This window comes from Dunckerocampus dactyliophorus, chromosome 1 (genome assembly GCF_027744805.1).
Source record: "Dunckerocampus dactyliophorus isolate RoL2022-P2 chromosome 1, RoL_Ddac_1.1, whole genome shotgun sequence".
Taxonomy (NCBI): domain Eukaryota; kingdom Metazoa; phylum Chordata; class Actinopteri; order Syngnathiformes; family Syngnathidae; genus Dunckerocampus; species Dunckerocampus dactyliophorus.
The window spans coordinates 13816009-13837561 of NC_072819.1; the positions used below are offsets into that span (position 1 = coordinate 13816009).

General features: G+C 43.9%; 1 protein-coding gene across 6 annotated transcripts in view; it reads right to left on the reverse strand.

Moving 5' to 3' along the window:
• Positions 1–21553, reverse strand: part of plxnb3 (plexin B3) — a 70931-nt gene that overhangs the window by 22859 nt on the left and 26519 nt on the right. For 2 of the 6 annotated variants that reach the window (XM_054788391.1, XM_054792598.1), the window contains exons 3-12: positions 5501–5911; positions 4700–5423; positions 2860–3039; positions 2271–2399; positions 2091–2191; positions 805–937; positions 582–741; positions 399–507; positions 210–318; positions 20–136 (exon numbers count right to left, since the gene is read on the reverse strand). In XM_054788391.1, the coding sequence (XP_054644366.1) occupies positions 20–136; positions 210–318; positions 399–507; positions 582–741; positions 805–937; positions 2091–2191; positions 2271–2399; positions 2860–3039; positions 4700–5423; positions 5501–5892 (2154 nt within the window). In that variant the 5' untranslated portion in view covers positions 5893–5911. Of the gene's footprint in view, positions 1–19; positions 137–209; positions 319–398; positions 508–581; positions 742–804; positions 938–2090; positions 2192–2270; positions 2400–2859; positions 3040–4699; positions 5424–5500; positions 5912–10810; positions 11796–16539; positions 16604–21553 lie in introns of those variants that run through there. The other 4 variants (XM_054789252.1, XM_054790103.1, XM_054791753.1 and 1 more) reach the window with 4 other exon arrangements.

The following is a 21553-nucleotide window of genomic DNA, read 5'->3' on the forward strand; positions in this document are numbered from 1 at the left end:
TTGACAGCCTTCCTCTCACCTTGTAGACGTGCAGGTTCTGAGCCTTCAGAACCACTCTGCTCGTCAAGCCCACGGGAACTAAGGCGGAACTCTGAAGACCGAAGACCAGAGGACACTGACCTGGACCCGGAGACTCCTGCTGGCAGACAGACAGGTTCAGAGACAGACAGGAGAAAGACAGGTAGGCAAAAACGGGAGAACAGGCTCACTCTCTGGTTGAGGATGATGTGTTGGTTAGGACAGGTGTCTCTGTGAGTACATTGTTGGTCCAGAGGACACCAGTTACACTTCCACATGCTGTCAACACACGCTAGACACCTGGAACACATCACCATCATCATCATCATCGTGCTATGAAATCTAGCGTGTGAGTTGTACCACGCCACCGTGCGTCTTACTGGGAGGTTTGATTGAGGCGGCTGACGGCTCCACAGTCATAGAAGGTCATGTTGGCTGTTGTGATGGTCACGTGACCAAACGTCAGCAGCACAGGCAGAATCATGTGATCTGTAACACGTGGATGAGGAAGCAGAGAGAGTTCGTCACATGAGCATCTCTCAGAGTCAGATGTCTGGACTCACCACTTCCTGTGGGCAGCGGTGGGAGGAGTTCAGGCGCAGGTGATTGACAGGTGATGCTGATCCCGGTGATGAAGGCTGGCTGAGGTGGGAGATGATTAAAGACACAGGAGAGAGACTCTGTCGCCGAGAGGACGGGAAGCTGGGCCAGCGACAGTGTTACCTAGGAGACAAGACCAGGATGATTTTGCTGCGGTCATGAATCATCACTTCCTGTCTTAGTTACCTGAGTCTGCTCATCTTTGCTCTGATTGGCGGGCTGCACGCTCTGCACTATCATGCACTGCTTCGACGAGTCGAAGCTCCAGATCCAGTGGTTGGCCTGAAGGTGGCGCTCACACTCGTGTTGACGGGAACATCTGAGCCAAACAAAGATTGAGGTTTAAGATGCACTTCCTCTAGTGGCCACAAGAGGTTGACAGGTTGTCCTCCTGTTATGTATGAGTTCTGTTCCTAGACTGTGCTTCTCAAATAGTGGGGAAGGCTCATCATGCCCCCCCGATGGGGCATGAGAGGCAGAGAGGGCTTTCAATATTAGTGCAGACCTGCCAACATATATGAGTTTGTTGTACTCCGCATGCAATTTGACTCTTAAATACGCTTGTATGCTTCACTGCTCTCCATTTCGCTGGTTTCAGTTGCGAGTTCAGTCTGTACAATGCAGATAAATAAATAGATATTATCAGTTTCTCAATAATATTTCAAATTGGGGGCCGTGAAAACATTTCTGTCCCCCAGTGGGGACATGACAGAAAATAATTGAGAACCAGTGCTGTGACGTAAGGGGAGTTTTGGTGTGAGTTGGATACCATACCTAAATTATACCTTATACATTAAACACATGAAAGACATACCTGTATAAAATACATTCATAACAATTTTAAATACAATAATGAAATGAAAAAACAAAACTCCTTACTTTAATCCCTGTGGTTGTCCTGCATGCCGCGGGGTGTTGCAAGGAGTGAGAGACAGGCTTATTCGAAAGAGGAAGTCTCAATAGTGAGACCATTACGCTGCGGGTAAGCTGACAGTTATCACTGTCCATTTTATAGTAGACGATCTTTTCACATGTTCAAGAATACCATCTTTATCCTTCATGATGATCGTCATGTTTCAGCAGCTTGGAACGGGCCTGCAGGCAATGTTGATTTCTACACTAAGCAATTTCTCTAGCAAACAATGTCTAATTTTACATTCACATTAATTTTCTTTTACGCACTTTCACCAGACTAATCTGCTTCACTGCCTTGGGAGACAATAATAAAGGCTGAACGTACACAGTTTACTAAAAAGAACAAAAGTAATGTTGTCCTTCCTCTCAGTATAGCAACGCAACTACCTGTTACGCCGCCGCGCACACGTAACAAGTTCTCCTTTTCTTTTTGTACAAGAATAATTATCTATGTCAATGAGTATGTAACCACAAAACGTCATAACGCTGAACCCCGTAAATCGAGGAACACTTGTAATTGGTTATTCAGAGTGACATAATCCACAAGACATCAATACCTTCCCTCCAGGACACACCAGCCACAGTACAGGTCCTTGGTGGCCAGACAGGACTGGCAGTCTGTGTTGGTCTGACATGATGACACAGGAACTTTGGACAGCTAAGAGACATACCAGTAAGTTTAGGAAGAAGAAGACAGGTGAGCAAGATGGCGGCCTCTGCAAAATTACGCTTCTCACCCTGTTACTGGTGAGCACAAAGAGGTTCTGCTGGCTGGCGTCCAATAGGAGGTCTGTGCTGACCGGACTGCCACTGTCCACCAGCACACTCCCGTATACCTCGCCTGACCCGTCTGACCGTACCAGAACCTGAGACGCATGAGATTCAATACTCAAGCATCAACAAGATGACCAGCAGTCTCCACCAAGTGGTGCTGGAGCTGAACAAGACCTTCAAGGCTTAATGAGAACATCTGGCATGCTTACATTTTGTTCTTTTAGCTGATTTTACATAACCACATACTGAGATATACAGAAAGCATATTAAAACTGCTGCTAAAACTGGTTCCAATCTGAATCAAAGCCTAACCACATAGCACTTTTTTTAGTTTAAACTGAATAAGACTTGACAAAAAGATTAGAAACAGATATTTTTCTTCATTAAGATAGTCTATTTCAGCTGTGCTGCTTCCTGTGGAGTGGCAGCTATCACGCCAAGATGAAGATGCTCTGACTCGTTTAGGAAAGAAGGTCACATGTCCAAATAGCACGTTGTGCTGCATGTGTGCAGCTAAAAACGCTAACAAACCAGTTCGCTCAGGCGTGTCACCTTGTGCAGTCGTCCCTCACGGTCCCCCACAAACGCCACCGTGTGTCCAGTCTCTGTTGTTGTGGCGACGGCAGTCAGCTGGGTGGTGGCGGTGAAGGCAGGTGTGGCTACAAGAGAATTGACGCTGGCGATGGGATTGGGCGTGTGCTCACACCCACACGGACACTGGGAGACGGACGCCTGTGACAGCGGACAAGTTTGAGGAAAGTCATGCGACCTAATGGCGGTCGTCATCATCTTAAAAATTCAAAATTGAAAGCTATAATTTCATTTAACATTAAAATAATATATATAACTTGCCTGTGTGTTGTAGCATCAAAAGCTGAGGAGTCCCTTTAAGATCAATAATCAATTCATTGTTGACTAATTTTCCACACTCAGGGATCAAGGAAATGAACTTGAATGCCCCAGTCGACAGTAGAACTAGATAACATAGATCATCACATAACATAGATCATCTTGTCCTTCTAGGAGCTTTTCTCATTAACACTGTCCTCGTAAGAGTTGTTCTTAATTAACGTTACTAGACGCACATGGCCCTGCAGGGTCGGCCCACACACTGTGTGTGTGTGTGTGTGTGTTATGTGGGTCAAATCAGATCCTTCCAGCTGTGTTTGAATGACAGCTGTCTGCTGATGATTCCAGCTGCTGAAGCTATCAACTGTAATCCACACACACACACACACACACACACAGTATTAAGGTCACTAAACATCTTGTAATCTGCGATGACATCACAGCAGTTTCATACATGCAAGTTGTCATATTCGCTGACAAACCTTTCAGACTTTTTTAGGCCGCGCCCTCATCCCAGTGCATGCTGGAAATGATTGTCCCTTGATGTCAATGACATACCGTAAATTCCGGTGTATAAGCCGCTACTTTTTTCTTAAACTTTGAACCCTACGTTTTATACAGCGATGGCTCTAATCTGTGGCTAAATTCTAATCTTGTGACATCTCCTGTACTTCATAACTACTAATAATTGTTTAAATACTGTGCCGCTTACGTGTCTGTGAGGAAACGGTAGGTCAGTCTTTGGCAGGAGCCAATCAAGAGCTATTGGTGCACTCACAACAAGCTTGTCAACCCACTGGAAATCAGAGGAGGCCATTGTTATTACAACATAACAGTCTGACTCACTGTGTCATCTTACTGAGAACAACACTAAATTAATCACACAGAAACCTAACACTCCAAAGCATACCTCAGAAATATACAAACATGTACCAATGCAAATTTAAAATGAAAAAAAAACATTTTAAAATTTTCCCATCAGGTATTGCGTCTGAACAACGCATTCATTGGGCTGCTGCAATGACATCAGCCTCCTTCTGGGCTCTGTGCTCCGGGCTCCTCTGGCCCCCTCTGGTGGTCAGATGCAGCACTGCAGCACCATCCATCTATGTTGCTTGTCCTCCAATGAACTGCTCTTCTGGCAGTAATGCATTACGGGTAGATGTTAAAATAGCTGCTGTTTGTTATTTTAAACTTGTATTGGTACATGTGATGTATATTTCCTAGGTACCTTTTGAGTGTTAAGTTGCTGTGTGATGAGTTTAAGATGAAACTGTGAGTCAGTCTATTATATTGAGTAATGACCTCCTGCAATTTCCAATGGGTTGACAAGCTCATCGTGGGTTTTTTCATAGTTCATGATAGACTCCTGTCAAATAAAGAGCTGCATGGTCTTCACAGACACGTGCGTGCTACAATATGTCATTCTATGACGTGGATACATGCGGCTTATACACCGGAATTTATGGTATATCATATCTGCAGCGCTCAGTGAAATCAATAAAGTTGTGTGAAATTATGACGTAGTCGTGATGTTGTTTACCTTGGGGAGATTGAGACAATTATACGATCGGCTGTATGCGATGTAGGCCTCTTCCTGCCCTTTGACCCCGTGCCCTCCTCTGGTGTAGCATGACTCCTTCGCTGCCTTTATCATGGCGTCCAGCTCTGCCATACCGTAAACGCACAGAGCTGAGTTATCTGTCGCCATGGATGTAGATGCCCACCCCGCCGTCATGGTAACGAAGAGTGCGGGCTTCCCTGAGCGACGCCCGAGCCACGCCCCCCTGGCCAGGTTGTAGCCCCCATGGCAGAGCAGTGGCACTTCCACATACGAGTAGAACTTGCGGTCAGAGATGCAGAGGCGGGAGACATAGGTACGGTACTCTGCCCTATAGCGCTCTGCCACCCGTGAGAAGAGAAAGTAGACGTGGTCGTCGAGGGCGACCACTTTAATGAAGTGGGTGTCGTACTTGGAGTAGCTGCCGATGAACAGTCTGCCAAGCTCCTCCTCCTGAACGAAGGCGCGGTGAGGAGGCACAACCGGGTAGAGACGGCGTGTCGTGATGGGCGGGATGTCGAATGGGAAACCCTTGCTGGTATAGCCCCGCCCCACCAGCATGAAACGCAGCGTCTGTCCACTGGCTCCGCCCCCCGTGGTGAGCACAATGCCCACGGTGGAGACAAAGGGGTCATTTGCGGCAACGAACTGATTGTCCAAGGGGTTCGACGACTGGTAGACCAGCTGGGAAATGTTGGACAGACTCCTGCGACAGACCAGACCAGGCTGAGTCAGAGCCAAGACCGGTCCACATGCAGAAGGTATGAGGCCACACCAACTTACCTTTTTTCACAGATGCCGTAGTAGAGCGAGCCACAGACTATCAGACTGCCAGGTTCTGTGCCCTGCCCAGCTTCTAGTAGCAGCAGCTTGTTGTGGTTGCTGGTGGGCTTGGCTGAGGGGCAGTCCTTCAGGGAGATCGGGGGAACACAGTCAACTGAGTCCAGGTGAGGGCCGGTCTTCACATGGGACATCAGCTGCAGGTCAGAGGTCAGCTGGTACAAGTGGTCCACCCCACCCACGTACAGAAGCCCTGCCTGAGCATCCAGCAGCAGGTGACAGAGGGGGGCGCCACGCAGGTTCACCCATCGCACCGAGGAGTCTGAGGCCGTGAGGGGTGTCGGTAGGAAGAGGAAGAGAAGGAGGAGAGATGGGGGGGCAGAGGATGCCAACATGGCTGCTCCTCCTCACCTGCTAAGGAGAGACAAGAAGTGTTTGACAGATACTGTACATACAAAGCTCAAAACATTAACTCTGTGTTCGCGTTTTGAATTTTCTTCAGCTTTTGGGTCCTTTTTTTTCAACCATAAAATATAAGGACTCCACCACCGCCAAGCATATTTTACCAATATCGCCATAAAAGAACAAACTGCACAAAAAAGTCTAGATTTTTCACAATTCAATTGAAGTCAAATTCCTTGTTTGGGTAAGCATACTTGGCCAATAAAGCTGATTCTGATTCTGAATTACAAATTAAGCTGCATAAAAACTGTCAAGAGCTTCAATTCGGGCAATTCTCATATTCACATAAATGTCTGTGGCACGTGCCACGTATATACGCACAAAAGCAGTCTCAGAGAAGCGACCAACTATTTGAGTCATTCTGTTGTTACGATAGGCTATACATTCAATTATAGCTAACGTTAGCAGCTAATCTTTGCCAAATCGCTATCGTTAGCTAACAACAAACATAAAGAATGCGCATGTCTGTGTGTTAACGTGGGGCATGGCTTACATCAGGGGTCACCAACGTTTTTTCTTGTGAGAGCTACTTTTACAAAATGAAAATGGCCAAGAGCTACTCATTTTTGTAACAATTATTTTTATAGCTTATTCAACCCAAACAAACCGAATATGCTTGTTTTACCAGAACATTAAGAACTTGCTGGTATCCACAACTCACATTTTGCTTTTCAGAATGCATTTCTTTTTAGTGTTCTCACATTATTAACTGAAAAGCTGAATGGAAAGCAGGCTTGAGGGTGCCTCATGTGGTCGTGGGGGGCTACCTGGTGCCCGCGGGCACCACGTTGGTGACCCCTGGCTTACATGCTCAGAGAAGGAAGACGCTGCTATAATGCTTGAAGCACATTCAAAAGTTAGTGCCCACTAAGCAGCCGCATAACGGTTGCAAACACTCCATTTAAGCATATTAAAACGTGACAATAGCCACTGTTTGACCCTGGAACACATTATTTATATTTACATTATTTCCTATTGGAAAGTCTTTTTCTAAAAGTGACTAAATTGGAATAGATTGTGTTTCATGTCAGAGGTTCTGTAGCACATGCATAGATGTAGACATAATAAACAGAGGATGTCTGCAAAGTGAGACTTTACTGGACACTTACAGCATTTTGGAGACAGTTTGGGCGGGGTCATGCATACTGAGGGTTCTCCCAATGTGCATGTAAATACATACCATGAGCATTCATAAAGGTAGCAGCCTGCAGGGGGCGCTGACCTTGTATTAAAATATCAAAAAGCACTGATACAAACACCCTATTCATTAAACCCTCACTACTCCCCCACCCGCTGTTTGAGGAACGAGCACTCGCTGCTGAACTTACCCTAGTGCATGCTGGGATATGCTGGGGCCTCAGGCCTCACACACACACACACACACGCGCGCACACACACCGTGGACCACATCCACATTTCCATGGCGACTCATTGCGTGCACACACACACACACACACACACACACACACACATGCACACACACACAGTATGATAATAAGTTGCTCTTCTGATGCAAAGGAACTCATCAATAATTCATCGAGGAGGAGAAGACTTGAAGGTTGTCAGGAAGTAAAGCAGACACAAAGTTGGACAGCTAAATGTGCGTGTGTGTGAGTGTGTGTGTGTGTGTGTGCTAAAGTGGTTCAGAGATGTACAGTACATGTGTTGATACAAATCATCATGTTGATGGGATTAAAGACACCATACGTGATTTATATGTCCTTGCAGATTATATAAAAAAATAAGCAACAACAATGTGGAATTTTGGAAGAACAATTTCTTCTAAAACTCTCTAAAGTCTGCCCAGGACTTCCTCATGCACCCCTAAAGGACCACCCTAATGACCTCTCAAGGACCTCCTCAAGGGCCAGTTAATGACCTCCTTAGGGACTTCTCAATCAGTCCCTAAAGACTGTCCACACCTTGCTAAAGGACTGCTTACCCTGAACAAGGACTCGTCAAGGACCATCCTAACGACCTCCTCAAAGGCCAAAGAATGACCTCCATAAGGACTTTTCAAGGAACCCTCAGGTTCCTTGAATACCCAAAAGACTACCCTGGGCTTCCTCTAGGGCTCCTGTCAAGTTGACAGGAAAAGACTGAGGAACACAAAGCATTATGGGATGTCAAACACAAGTTGGCACAAGTCTGCACCTGATGCATCCTGAGCTGCAACACATCCTGACATTGGAATGTCAACATGCGGACTCTGAATTGGATCAGGACCAGGGCCTGCAAGCATACAAGAACTGAACGAGGACCAGGTCTTGGAAGCATAATGATCTTGTGGTAGTTCTAAAAGTAACCACGGCAAGATAAGAGGGCTGCTCTGTGATTGGTTGTTGTCTGAAGTATAAGGTCAATTTAACAGGAGCTCTGGGGTGCATCAGCGCTGGTAACCATGGCAACAGCGAGGCGGATGCTCCCTGTGAAAAGTCCCTGCATGTTTTGGAACATTCAAATATTCAGCAGTTTACTTTGTTAACTGCAGCGTTTGTTTCGACATCAATCCTCTTTTGTTCCTTCACACCCCCTTCACGCCCCCTCCTCATCATCCTCCCCCATCCCTTACCTCCTCATCCTCATCCCTGTTACTTGGTTCCTTTACTCTCAAGGGTTCCTACCCCTCCTTCTTCGCTCTCTATGTAAATGCTTTCGACATGTCGAGGTGATATTAGACGCTGTCTTACCTCGGGCGCACGCACGCTCGCACATACACACACACACACACACACACACACACACACACACACACACACACACACACACACACAGACGTCACGCATCTTGAAGTGTGATTCTCAGACTCTGTCTTCAAAGAGACCTCACACTCTTGTGTGTGTGTGTGTGTGTGTGTGTGTGTGTGTGTATGGTGAAGGACTTCCTCAACAGTATGTTCTACTTTGTGTCTGCTGAGGGACCAAAAAAACCTCCCACACGTCCCAGACGTCAACGTAGTCACGCCCAACTTGACGCAAAAACACAACAATCGAGGTAAACAACACAGTACACTTTAAAGAGACAAATAAAGCAACAAATGAAAGGATTGAAAAGGTAACAAATATGATAAACATTAACATGAGACATAATGTTATGAGCTAAGGTAATGAACAGTTAACATTAATATAACAAACAATGGATAAAAGGTGACAGTACACAACATGAGAAGCCGTAAAGAATATTCACAAAAGCAGTTATGCTTTTATTGACCTTTGTAAGAGGGGTTCCTTACACATTTGACTTTTTTACAGCTGCAGGATTATTTTATTGTATCTTCTCCTACTTTACACACATACACTCTTTAAGTCCCAGTGGGACGTGTGTGTGTGTGTGTGTGTGTGCGAGAGAGAGAGAAAGAGAGAGAGAGAGAGTTGTCAGACACAACATGATATGAAAGCACACTCTGTGTCTTGCCAGTGACTCAAAAAGTGACACAAAATATTCATGAGCATTTGTGTGTGCGTGTGTGTGTATGTGTGTGAGTCAGTTTACGCAGGTGACTGTACATAAACCATCATCATCATCACCATCAGTGCTTGATGGCGTGATGTTAAAAATGAAAACCGTTCACGCATCGTACTTCCATTTAGTCTTTTGAGGGAGTAAGTATGGTATAGGTATGGCAAAATAGATTGCACGGTCAGCACCCGGACGTTGCACTCAAAATGCCCAAAATGGGTTGTGCGCAGTGTTCGGCAGTTACCATCCTCAATCAGTCACTGTCTTGGCTATGTAGCGGAAGTGGAGTGACTAACTTGAAGTAATGGCAGCTGAAGAGCAACCCATAGAGGTAGCAAGTATTGAACAGAAGAAAAATGAGAAGAAGCGGGTAAATATTGCGACTGTCATTTCCATATACTTATTCAAGTGTACTGAGTATTCCATTTGAGGCACAGCCCTAAGACACTATGAAGGCAGTAGGGCCAGGGGGCTTTGCCATGTTTTAGGAATCAAACCTGTGAACAATGAGCTGCTGATCGCACATAGTACACTCTCAGCGTCTTTGTCTATTTCCATCTCAGTCTTTCCTGAAGCGGACTTTCTGGGCCGGCGTGTTCTGATGCTGAATGGACTTAATTCCTCTATTCAATGTTTGTAAACCTCCTGCTAATCCTCTCAAGCAGCATCAGGGCTGACTGACAGCTACAGCAGGAGCATCCCATACACATCAATGGGCCAGGTCAGGAGGTCATTTGGGTCAGCCAGACAAGGAGTTGAAAAGGAGGAGGGGCTACAAGGTCGATCACATGACAGCAATGACATTATGTGACCGGAGGCACCAGCAGGAGCACAGTTGTCTAAACGGCGGTTGAGCCAACAGCGTCAGCACAGGAGCGCATGCTTATCATCACCATCCTCATGTTCTTCTTCTTCAACAAGTGGATCAATAACCAATAATTCATTTTCAAATATTATCAATAACTCCAACTTGATCTTCTTCATCCTAAACTTGATCTCCAATGTTCCTTGATGAAGAGTCTATCTAACCTACCGTCATATTCATCAACTCTTCCTCATCATCTTGATGATTATAATCTTCACCTTCTCCTACATATCTTCTTCGGCCAGTGGACTTTTATTTTTTTGAAAGGAATTTCACACAGCACCCACCGAAGTGGGATAGTGCTGTGACTGTGTGTGCTTTCACATGGTGACGTGACATCACGCAATCAGATCATCTGATGACGTCATCGTCTGTGTGACGTATGAATGACAACCGCTTCCAACACAACACAACGTGAGACGTGTCAAACTCCACACTCTTGTTCTCTTGGCATTGAGGTTTTCACACTGCTGCTGTCCCACCTCTGTTACGCCTCTGATGCTGTCGGAAACCTTTTTCACACTCACCATCACCTTCATCTTCTTCCAAACAAAGTTCCTCTTCAAGTCACCTTGATGAAAGCTGCAGAGAACAAGCACTGAATGCTGATCTTCATCATGAAACATTCATACGGAGTGATGCTATCAGCATCAATATCATTAACAGCCATCAACACCTCTCTTCTACACACACGCACACGCACCCACATGCACACACACGTGTATGTCTGCTTGATCACATGACATGTTGGCATGGTACACTCAGGAGACTGTGACAGCGCCCTCAACAGGCCACAGAGGTCACAGCAAGCTGTCGGGTAAAAGCTTCTAGAATCTCTTGGCCTTTGTGAGTCCTGTCAGATCTCAGGTCTCCATCATCAAACTGTCATCAGAGTTCTCACTCCCTCTTAAAAAAAATACTTTTATACGTTGTCATGACAACCCAGACAAAGACAAGTCAGCAGAGGAAGAAAGAGAGCAAGTGGATGAAAACTCCTCAGCGTCTGTGTCAGGACAAAACAATTCCGTTGTATAAGTAAATTTAGAGGAAAAACCAGACTTGTACATATATAAGCCTCACTGGACTATAAGACGCAGATGTCCATGTCATAAAATGGCATACTGTGGCGCGTACGAGTGCGTGCATACAAGGCAGCTTTATTTGACAAAAGACAATCACGAGCTATGAAAAAACTTACCACGAGCTTGTCAACCCATTGGAAATTGCAAGCCATTACTCAATATAACAGCCTGACTCACGGTGTCATCTTACAAAGAACACTAAATTCATCACACAGCAACTACATACTGAAAAGGTATACCTAATAAATATACAAACATGCATCACTACGAGTTTAAAATGAAAAAAATCCAACAAATTTAAAGTTTTCCCATCTGAGCAAAGCTGGATGGATGGAAGGATTAATGGATGGCACTGCAATGCTGCCTCTGTCCACCAGAAGGAGCCAAAGAAGCCCAGAGCCCAGAGGGAGGCTGACGTCATTGCAGCGCTTTTTTCATTTTAAACTCGTCTCGGTACATGTTTGTATATTTTTCCAGGTATAACTTTTGAGTGTTAACTTGCTGTGTGATGAGTTTAGTATTCTTTGTAAGGTGACACCGTGAGTTATATTGTTATACAATATAACTGTTATTGTTATACAATTGTTATACAATAACAGTGGCTTGGTTTGGAAGATGAACCTTCCAAACCAAGCCACCTTGTGACGACTTTCTGGAAGGTTCTGATCCAACCCTTCCAAGAGCGAAGAGTGACAGCATCAAGGCTCAATGACATCAGCAGCGTACTACACACACACACACACACACACACACACACACACACACACACACACACACACACGCTGGATGAACAGAACCAGTCCAAAGTGTCGTCAGAACCATACATTTTTAGAGAAGGTTCCAGTTCAGGGGTGTCCAACCTTTTTCCACCGAGGGCCACATACCAAAAAATAAAAGGATATAAGGGCCACTTTGATAGTGTATGTTGTAAACCAGAACATGCAGATATGCTAAGAAGTGATATATATTTCAAGAATAAAACTACATCTCAGCCTTGTGATATAAATGAAAAAGCATATTATTAGTATCTATGGTCTTTGCTCTTTTTTTCACCATTTTTGCTGTTTTTTTATTTTCCAAATACTTCAACTTTATTCTTAAATAAGCTTCGTAAATTATCTTTTCATAATGTTATGACTAGGGATGAGCGAGTACACCGCTATCTGTATCTGTATCTGTTCACCCATCTAAATGATCTATATCCGTGTCTGTACCCGGAATGGGCGTGGTATGAAAATGGGTGTGGCTTACATCTGTAGACTATTTTAAGTCTGAAATCGACATGGATTGGTCAGAAGTTGCTATATTTATTGTTTATTATTCAGCTATATGTGTACTGTGTATGTGTTAGAGTTAGTAGGGTTAGTTTTTAGTAGGGCTGTCAAAAGTAGTGCGTTAACGGCGGTAACTAATTTATTTCATTAATTTTTTTCCTTTACAACTTTATTCTGACCTGAACACATAGGCAGCAGTGCAATTCAAACACCATATACTGTATGTATTTCCAACTCTAAACAAACTAAATAAATGTCTCTAGTCCATTCGTCATTGCAACACTTCCTCGCTGTCACTAGACAGACCGCGAGATGCATTCACAGAGACTCCGAACATCATATCAACGTTTTTGTTATGCGTGTATGTGTGGTCTAAATCGGACAGCAGATGCCCCCTAAGGACCACATGAGTCGCTTGCCAACCTGTTCAGATCAAATAGTACCACTTGCCTGCAAGCTGCATCAAATTTTTTTTGGTTGCTATTCTTCATTAAATCACACTTAAACTGGAAAGACAATATATTTTAAAAACACTTAAAATTTTTTTATAAAGACTGTTTGTACGTTCATGTGTATGTGACAAAGACGCTTGCATCTACTTCCGCGACGGAGCGCCGCGGCCATCTTGTTTACGTATGTGTTCCACAGTGGAAGAAGATTCACATTCAGATGAACGCACAGGCGACAGTGCGCAGGGATACGACAGATATAATGCCGAGCGTTTTATGAGGTTTTAGTTTTTTTAGAAGGCATTTTTTTGATGCAAATGTTTTAATCTTTGAACACATATTGTTTTGAGAAGCCAAACTCTTTACTTAATTGTCCCCAGCAACTAAGTGGAACTGCGTTCTTCATCACAGAAATCTGACCAGAACTGGACTTAGTAGACCAAGTGGGGGGTACGTCGCTGTTATTGGACTACAGTTCTGATGGGGAAGTCATACAACTTCACGTCAAAAAATCGGAACTATCCCTTTAACATGTGAATGAATGAATGCACCAGGGCAGCCGCGAAGCTTGAGAGTTGTTGTCGTAACACGGACCTTGTTTTTGATGTTCAACTAACAGTGTGTGTCTATAAACGTGAGTAACCTGGTTATTTCTCATTCATTCAATGCTGGACGCTGTTTGCACCGTAGTATTGTATGTGTTGTGTGCCTTAAGCATCCAGCAGCCGAGCTGGTCACTAACTACTGAGTTAAGTAAGCCTCATCAGCATTGCCACCAATTCATTATATTGTTAGCATGCTATTTCAATGTGTTTAGTGTACTGCTGATAGCTGAGATGTTATGTTGCTGTGCATTTGTGGATATGTCTAGGGAGGGGCGGTCGCTGTGTGTGACTGGCCAATCACAGAGCGTGAAGAGTGAATACATAATGAGGATTCATTTTCCGTCGTCACGATGACGGATAATGAAGAACTGTACTCGTTTCGTGCTCGTATTCAGCAAAAATGCATATACTCGTCTACAACATCTACATCCGCCTCATCCCTAATTATGACTTCATTCCCAGAATTATTGACTTTAATTCCCATAATATCATAACTTTTTCTCCTACCAAATTTTCCAAAAATTTCTCACGACTTAAAAAAAAATTTTAACTTTATGCTACTAAAATGACATTTTTCCACAACATTATTCTTGTAAAATTATGTTTTTTCTCATTAGATTAGAACTTTAATATTTATATATTTCTTTAATATTTTGACTTTATTCTTGCAAAATGACTGCTGACTTTTCCATTGTTGCTGTTGTTGTTTTGTTTTGTTTTTTAAGGACCTTGACGATTTAGCCAGCGCATGCCCAACGTGATCATTTCGATGGCATACGTTGAACTGTGGACGTTTTTTTCAATTTTGGGCGCATACATAGCGTATTCATAGCGAGTTCAACGTATACATGACGTATTAGTAACTTATATAGAACATTTCTATAACTTATAGACAACTTATACCAACGAATGCGTAGCGTGTTGCTGGCGTTCACAACTTATGCCCAACGCCAGTCTAACTTATGTAAACCGCACGGAGACCGCTGCCAAGAAGTATGAGAGCAGTGACGGAGGCAGAGGGTGAGGACGTGGATGGAGATGACGCAGGTTCTAACGCCTCTCAGGCATCATCAGTGGTATCGGAAGCTGCTTCCCCAGTGGCCTCCATCTCCTCTCAGCCAACCCTTGCCAAGAACAGGGCCAAGAAGACACAGTTTTGCCTCAATGTCCAAGAGGAGCAGCTTATGTGTGATTTCCTTCATGAGAACACCATCCTCGGGACATCAAGAAGACTGACTACCGGAGAGTGGACAAGAAGGCAAAGGTACGCTTCATATTATCTTGACGTATTACGACTTGTGCGTAACTTACAAATAAGGTGTGTGAACGGGCGTCAATGATCATATAACTTATTACCCGCGTATGCGGGAAATATGAATCGTCGGAAAGTTTTGTGCATGCACAAAATTTTTGGACTACTTGGACGTACTACGACGTATGCCGGCGTGCTTCAGCATGCTCTTAACTTATATAAAACTTACCCATAACTTATTCGACGTACACTAGCGTATTGGCCAAATTTTTCATACGTTGGCGTACGTTGGCTAAATCGTCAAGGTGTGACAGGGCCGTTACGTTTTTTTTAAATTCTATTTTTACAATGTACCGCGGGCCAGTAAAAAAAAAAACAGCCACGAGCCGCACTTTGGACTCCCCAGTTCTAGTTGCAATGAGTGGTTATTAATGATGAATGTTCTGATTCAAGGCTCACTGACCAGGATGTCAAAGGTAAACAGCACATCAGAATGTTGCAAAAACCGAGCCAACGACATTACAGTAAGTTCTTTATCGAAACATCCTTACATGAAGTTAACTTTGAAACAACAGAACCCTGTAGTACTGATGAGAATCATGTGAATGGACATGTGACCCTGATGCACCTTCAGCTAGCCAGCTATTGTTAATTCATATACATCACTTCTCTGGAGTTTAGTCCTCCTTTTTTATGTTCAGCAGCCACAAAGACTTATGGATAACATCCTTAGCGTGACAACTGACTGGCAACAAGTGTTGTTCATAAATTACAACTTTCTCTGTATAAGTTCAACAGCTGCTTGCTACAGAAGTCAAAGCTAACCAAGCCAAGTTCTGTCGGTGTCAATGACATCATCACGTCAAACAAATCAAGATATAGAAGTTTCAGCCATCTGTGGATTTGTAATGCTGACGCTAAAAACAATGCTAACCCCAAAGACAAAAAAATGAGCCAATGTCTCTCTCTCGTAATTCTGCTTCAACTGAGAGAGATTATTCTGACCCAGCAGAATGTCGCCACCATGAACCAGACAAATAACAAAAACTGTCTAAAATGGAAGTTCGAGTATCGTCAGCTTACTGCCACATGGACGCACAAGCGCCGTGTAAGCTAGCTCGCTAAGGACCTCTTAAACCTGCTACAAGAAGACTACGACATTCGGTGGCCATTGTTTGCCTTTTTATGGACAGCTGACCTTTGACCCTTCATGTCACACTGACTGTAAAGTGAGGATGTAAGGTGCGGATGTCAACGATGTCAAGTTCTCAGAACGAGTTATGCTGGAAGGTCATGTTCCATCATGGTCCTGATCCAAAAGCACATGTCAAGTTGCAGAGCACACAATGCACGTTCCAACCCGCCCAGAATCTGCTGGACTGACCAGAACATGTCAACACCATCACAGGTCAAACCACCTCCTGCCTTCCGATGGTGGATCTCATGCTTCACTTCTTGCCTCACTGGACCACATCCATCATGACAGCTCAGAACTAGAAGCAGAACACATGCCATGCTGCAGGATGCTGATGTGTAATTAATGACCACGTCAGCACAATTAGCAGCCAGCTGTCAATCGAAGAGAAAGACTTACTAGAATCAGCAGACACTCCGTCTTTCTTTCATTCCTCCGCCAGACGATGAGGAGCGCGAGAGACCTGAAGACGGGAGACAGCAGCCTCAGACAGATGGAGAGAGTGAGGAGGCGGGGCCAGGGTGTGAGAAGCAGCCAGTAAGCCCCCCTATTGTCAAACACACATTGTTATACTAGAAAGAGAGAGAGCGCCAGGGGAGGGGGAGGGACCTCACGCTAAGGCGTGTGGGGGGCGTGTTCTGCCGGGAGGTGTGGCCTGGGTCTTTAATATTTAATCAGCAGCTGGAGGCGTGAAGTTTAAGAGAGATGGTAGAGCGAGGACATAAATCACGGCTTGATGCCTTTTATGTGAACAACGACATGCCAGCCACACCTTCACGACATGCCACCATGGAGCGATGCTCTGCTTTTACTCTTTTGACCCTGTCCACACGTAATGCTCCTGGGAGGGTTTTTTTTGGCAGGTTGAAAAAAAATTGCGTCCACCTAGTGTTGAATCAAGACACATACACACGGGAATGTTTTCAGGTCTGATCACTGGGTGAAAAGGATATAATACATAAGGCACACCTACGTGTCGTGTTGTAAACTGAGACAGACAGAACCGCGTGACACACCAAAACTATAGAAGAAGAAAGAATGCATCCACATAAGTCCTTTGTCTTCTGCTACGCACAAACAAAATCAAGAATTGGACGCGTGTAATGGCATATTGGTCACTGCTCCACGTGTAGTTCACAGCGGGTGGTGGGGTTTTGTTGCAATAGTGCTAAAAGCACCAACTTCCGCACAAACACAACTCTGTAGTCCTCCATTGTTGTTGTTGTTTTGCGTCCGGGGCTCCCTTTTGTTCTACTGGCCATGCGACGGCGACGGGGCGGTGATGTCATTGTTCTCAGAAAGTAGCGGTTTGTTTATCTACACAGCAAAAACAAGCCGGTGTTACCAAGTTTCCCACTCTGGAAGCCGTTTTCAAAAATACTGTTTCAGGGCACCCAGAACGCCGTCACTGTGTGGATTAAAGGCTGAAACGATAAATCACCTTGCCGTTTCAGCCTGAAAGTGTCCCGGGTGTGGACAATCCCAAGACACTTTCAGAGTGCTGTCCTCTTCTTTCGACAACATATCACACACACAAAGAATTCAGTTAGCAACTCAACCCTCTTCACTATTGAGGACATGTGCTGTGCTATCACACATTTAGGACCACTCTAAAACATCAAACTGCAAAGATGCAACAACATGACGCAGATACAGATTTATATTCCAGTGTTTGTTCTGTTTTCCACAACAACTACATTGTGTTTCGAACATAGAACATGTCTCTAAAATAGAACATGTGTATAACATAAAACATGTTTTCTAACCAGTGGTGTTCTGTCAGGGCCAGCAAGGCCTTCTCTGCTGGCCTAAACAATATCAGAAGTACTGACCTACATTTTTATCTTCAATTCTAGTATCTGTTCCATGAAATTGTATGAATTCATTCCCACCAGTCTATTACCTTCATTTTGTATTGTGTGTCTTGGCTTCACTAATTCCAATAATGTATGTGGACGCCTGAATTCTTTGTCCAGTCAGATTTCTGCTTATATGTGTGTCGGGCTCAAGCTGGGTAGTGCTAGCAGGAAGAAAAAGAAAAAAACTAAAAAGCTGGCTTTTCCTCTGTAGAAGGACGTCAGTGACAAGCACCTTCCAGCTCACCAACAGCCTAACCCCTTCAATATGCAGCGGTACTGAAAGTGCCAGCCATATGATATTTGTATGTATTTTATTGTCTGATCAACAAAAATGATGATGTCACACTTACATTAAAGACTGTATGTAGAAAGTCATGGTGTATAACAAATGATTCTGTAACATTATATTACTGCCGACATGCTGACAAACACAAACTGTCAGGCGCCAGGAGCCAACTGAGTGCGCACTAAGCCGACAAGCCATGCTCACGATGGCCTCACCTTAGGTTTCTTCCCTGTGTTTGATCAGGAAATCTGCAAATTGAGCGATTAATTCTTAAAAACAATTGGAATCATACAGAAAATATATTATACAATACAATACAATATTTATTTTATGTTATTGTTCATTTTAGCATTTGCTCTGCCTCACCTGCCTCCCCGACCGCACGTCACTGGTTCTAACATAGAACATGTCTCTTACATAAAACATTTATCTAACATAGAACATTTCCTTAGCATGGAACGGGTGTGTCATAGAGAACATGTCTTCTAACGTACAACATGCACCTAAAACACGTCTCTAACATAGCGCATGTGTCCAATGTACAATGTGTCTAACATAGAACACGTGTCCTAATGTAGATGTCTCTTACATAAAACACGTCTACAATGTAGAACCGAGGTTCCTAAACTTTTTACAGTGGTGCCCCCTTCAGACATTTGACCTGAAGCTATGTACCTCGTACTCATGCACACTTAAAAAACATACACATTTTTATCTTAATTAACTTGAAATATTGAACATAATTAATTGGTTAATTAATTTTATAGTAATTCCGGGTAAAAAAATGTGTATTTTGCATGGTCACATTTTGATTAAGTTTCACATGAGCACTGACAAATAGATAAGTCATCATCCTACATATCTTTTAGAAATAATGACCATAATCGATTGGCTAATTAATAAATTTTATAGAAATTCTGGGTCGAAAACAGTAAATTCCTACTACTCCTCTTTCAATATTTCAGTTGGGTCCAAGTGAAGGCCTGCTTGGATGTACCGGGAGGTAAGCTTGTCTTCTTAAGACAGCAAAGTCGTTCTTAGTCTATCATCATCATATTTGCTCTGTTAAACGTGTTAATAAGTCAGCTTAATAAGTCAGCTTGTGTAATTGGATGCTGGCTGATGACATCATACCTGCTGGAGGTCAGCTGCTTGTGTCCCAGCGCATGATGGCAAGCAGCTGCTGATTGTTCCAACATGAATGTGCGTTTTAACACACACACACACACACACACACACTGTTGTCATGGCAATGTGTGAGATGACTGTCAACACTGCTGGTGTGTGTCAGCGAGATGACTGAGTGTGTCACAATACACATTCATGCATTTGCTCAACCGTGCGTGTGTTGGGGCCGGGGAGGCTCAGCTGGGGGCGTTTGTCCACTTTTACTTGAGACCCTCATGTAATATTAATCACGCACACACACACACACGCACACACACACACACACACACACACGCACACACACACACACATACACGCATGCAGGCGCACAGGTCAATGCACCACTGCACACACACTCACATCAATCAAAAACACAAAGCGGCAACACATACGTACGTGCCCTGAAGGGTTTGTGTGTGTGCGTGTGTGTGTGTGTGTGTGTGTGCGTGAGGACAGCTGGTGGAGCAGCACACATAAATATTGTGTCGATGTCAAATCACACATTACATAAATCGATCCAAAAAAACAAAGTGTTGCACACACAAATCAAGTCTACAAACTGTAGTGTAAGTTATGTCTGACATCAACGTGGTAACATTTAGTCAACGCATGAAACAACACACACGTGCGCATGTGATGATGCAAACAGTAACGACAAAAGTGAGTACAGAACAGCCTCCACATTTCAGCAAACAGGTTTTTAAAAGAGTACATCTCGTCCATGGACAATACTATAGAAAATACACTTGGATATACTTCAGAGTAGTCCGTGTACAGCTTGTATAGCAGTATAGATTTTGTATACTCTGAGTGTCAACATACACCCATTATTGTCTAAATACCTGGCAACAACATGTACTGTGATATATTGAAGTAGAGCATGAGCCGCTCCCCTTCTTCTTGAGTTCAATGCGGCTTAACAGCATATCATGCATTGTCTTCCTGATAGGGACATCCAAGTCACATGAAAAACACTTTTTTAATAGATTTTGGCGACTTCAATTGTCAATAGTGACAAAACTAGCAATTTTTGTACTTTTTTGGTGAGATAATTGTGTCGTGCCTACAGTCACGTATGGTGGCAGGAGCAGCGTCATGGTCTGGGGGCCACACAAGTGCTGCCGCCACTGGGGAGCTGCGATTCACTGAGGGAAAGATGAATTCCAACATGTAGTGTGACGTGTACTGTCCCTAGACTTATACCAAAACTAGCTGAAGCAATTAGAGCAGAAAGCAGTAGAAATTGTATGTGAATGCTGAAGTTGAACTGAAATGTAGAATGAATGTTGAAATATCCTAGAAATGTGTTGAAATCTATTCACCGACTGAGGATCAAACCTACTGTGCAACCATCAGGTTGGGAGACCTGAGCCATACCATACCACTGTGCACAGAATCAGCACAATGTTACATGTACTGTAATGTTAAAAGTTAAATGTATTTCCACCAGTAGGGGTTGACATTGAAATTGTCCTTTTTTTTCCAAGCGAAAATAAGTGTCCATTCATTTTCAATTTGAAAGATAACTGAATATCTTGTACTTCGGTTTCCTCCCACATCCAAAAACATGCATGTTAGGTTAATTGGCGACTCTACATTGTCCATAGGTATGAATGTGAGTGTGAATGATTGTTTGTTTATATGTGCCCTGCGATTGGCTGGGACCAGTCCAGTCCAGGTGTACCCTGCCTCTCGCCTGAAGTCGGTTGGGATAGGCTCCAGTATACCCCCGTGACTAGGGATGAGCCGGATACTCGTTGTAGACGAGTATCTGTTACGGATAATGCATTTTTGCCGAATACGAGCATGAAAAAAATACCGCTGGTCATTATCCGTAATTGTGGAATGATGGAAAATCCTCATTATGTATTCACTCTTCACGCTCTGTGATTGGCCAGTCACACACAGCGACCGCCCCTCCCTAGACATATCCACAAATGCACAGCAACGTAACATCTCAGCTATCAGCAGCGCACTAAACACATTGAAATAGCATGCTAACAATATAATGAATTGGTGGCAATGCCGACGAGGCTAACTTAGCGCAGCAGTTAGTGAGTTAGTTAGCTGGATGCTTAAGGCACACAACACATACAATACT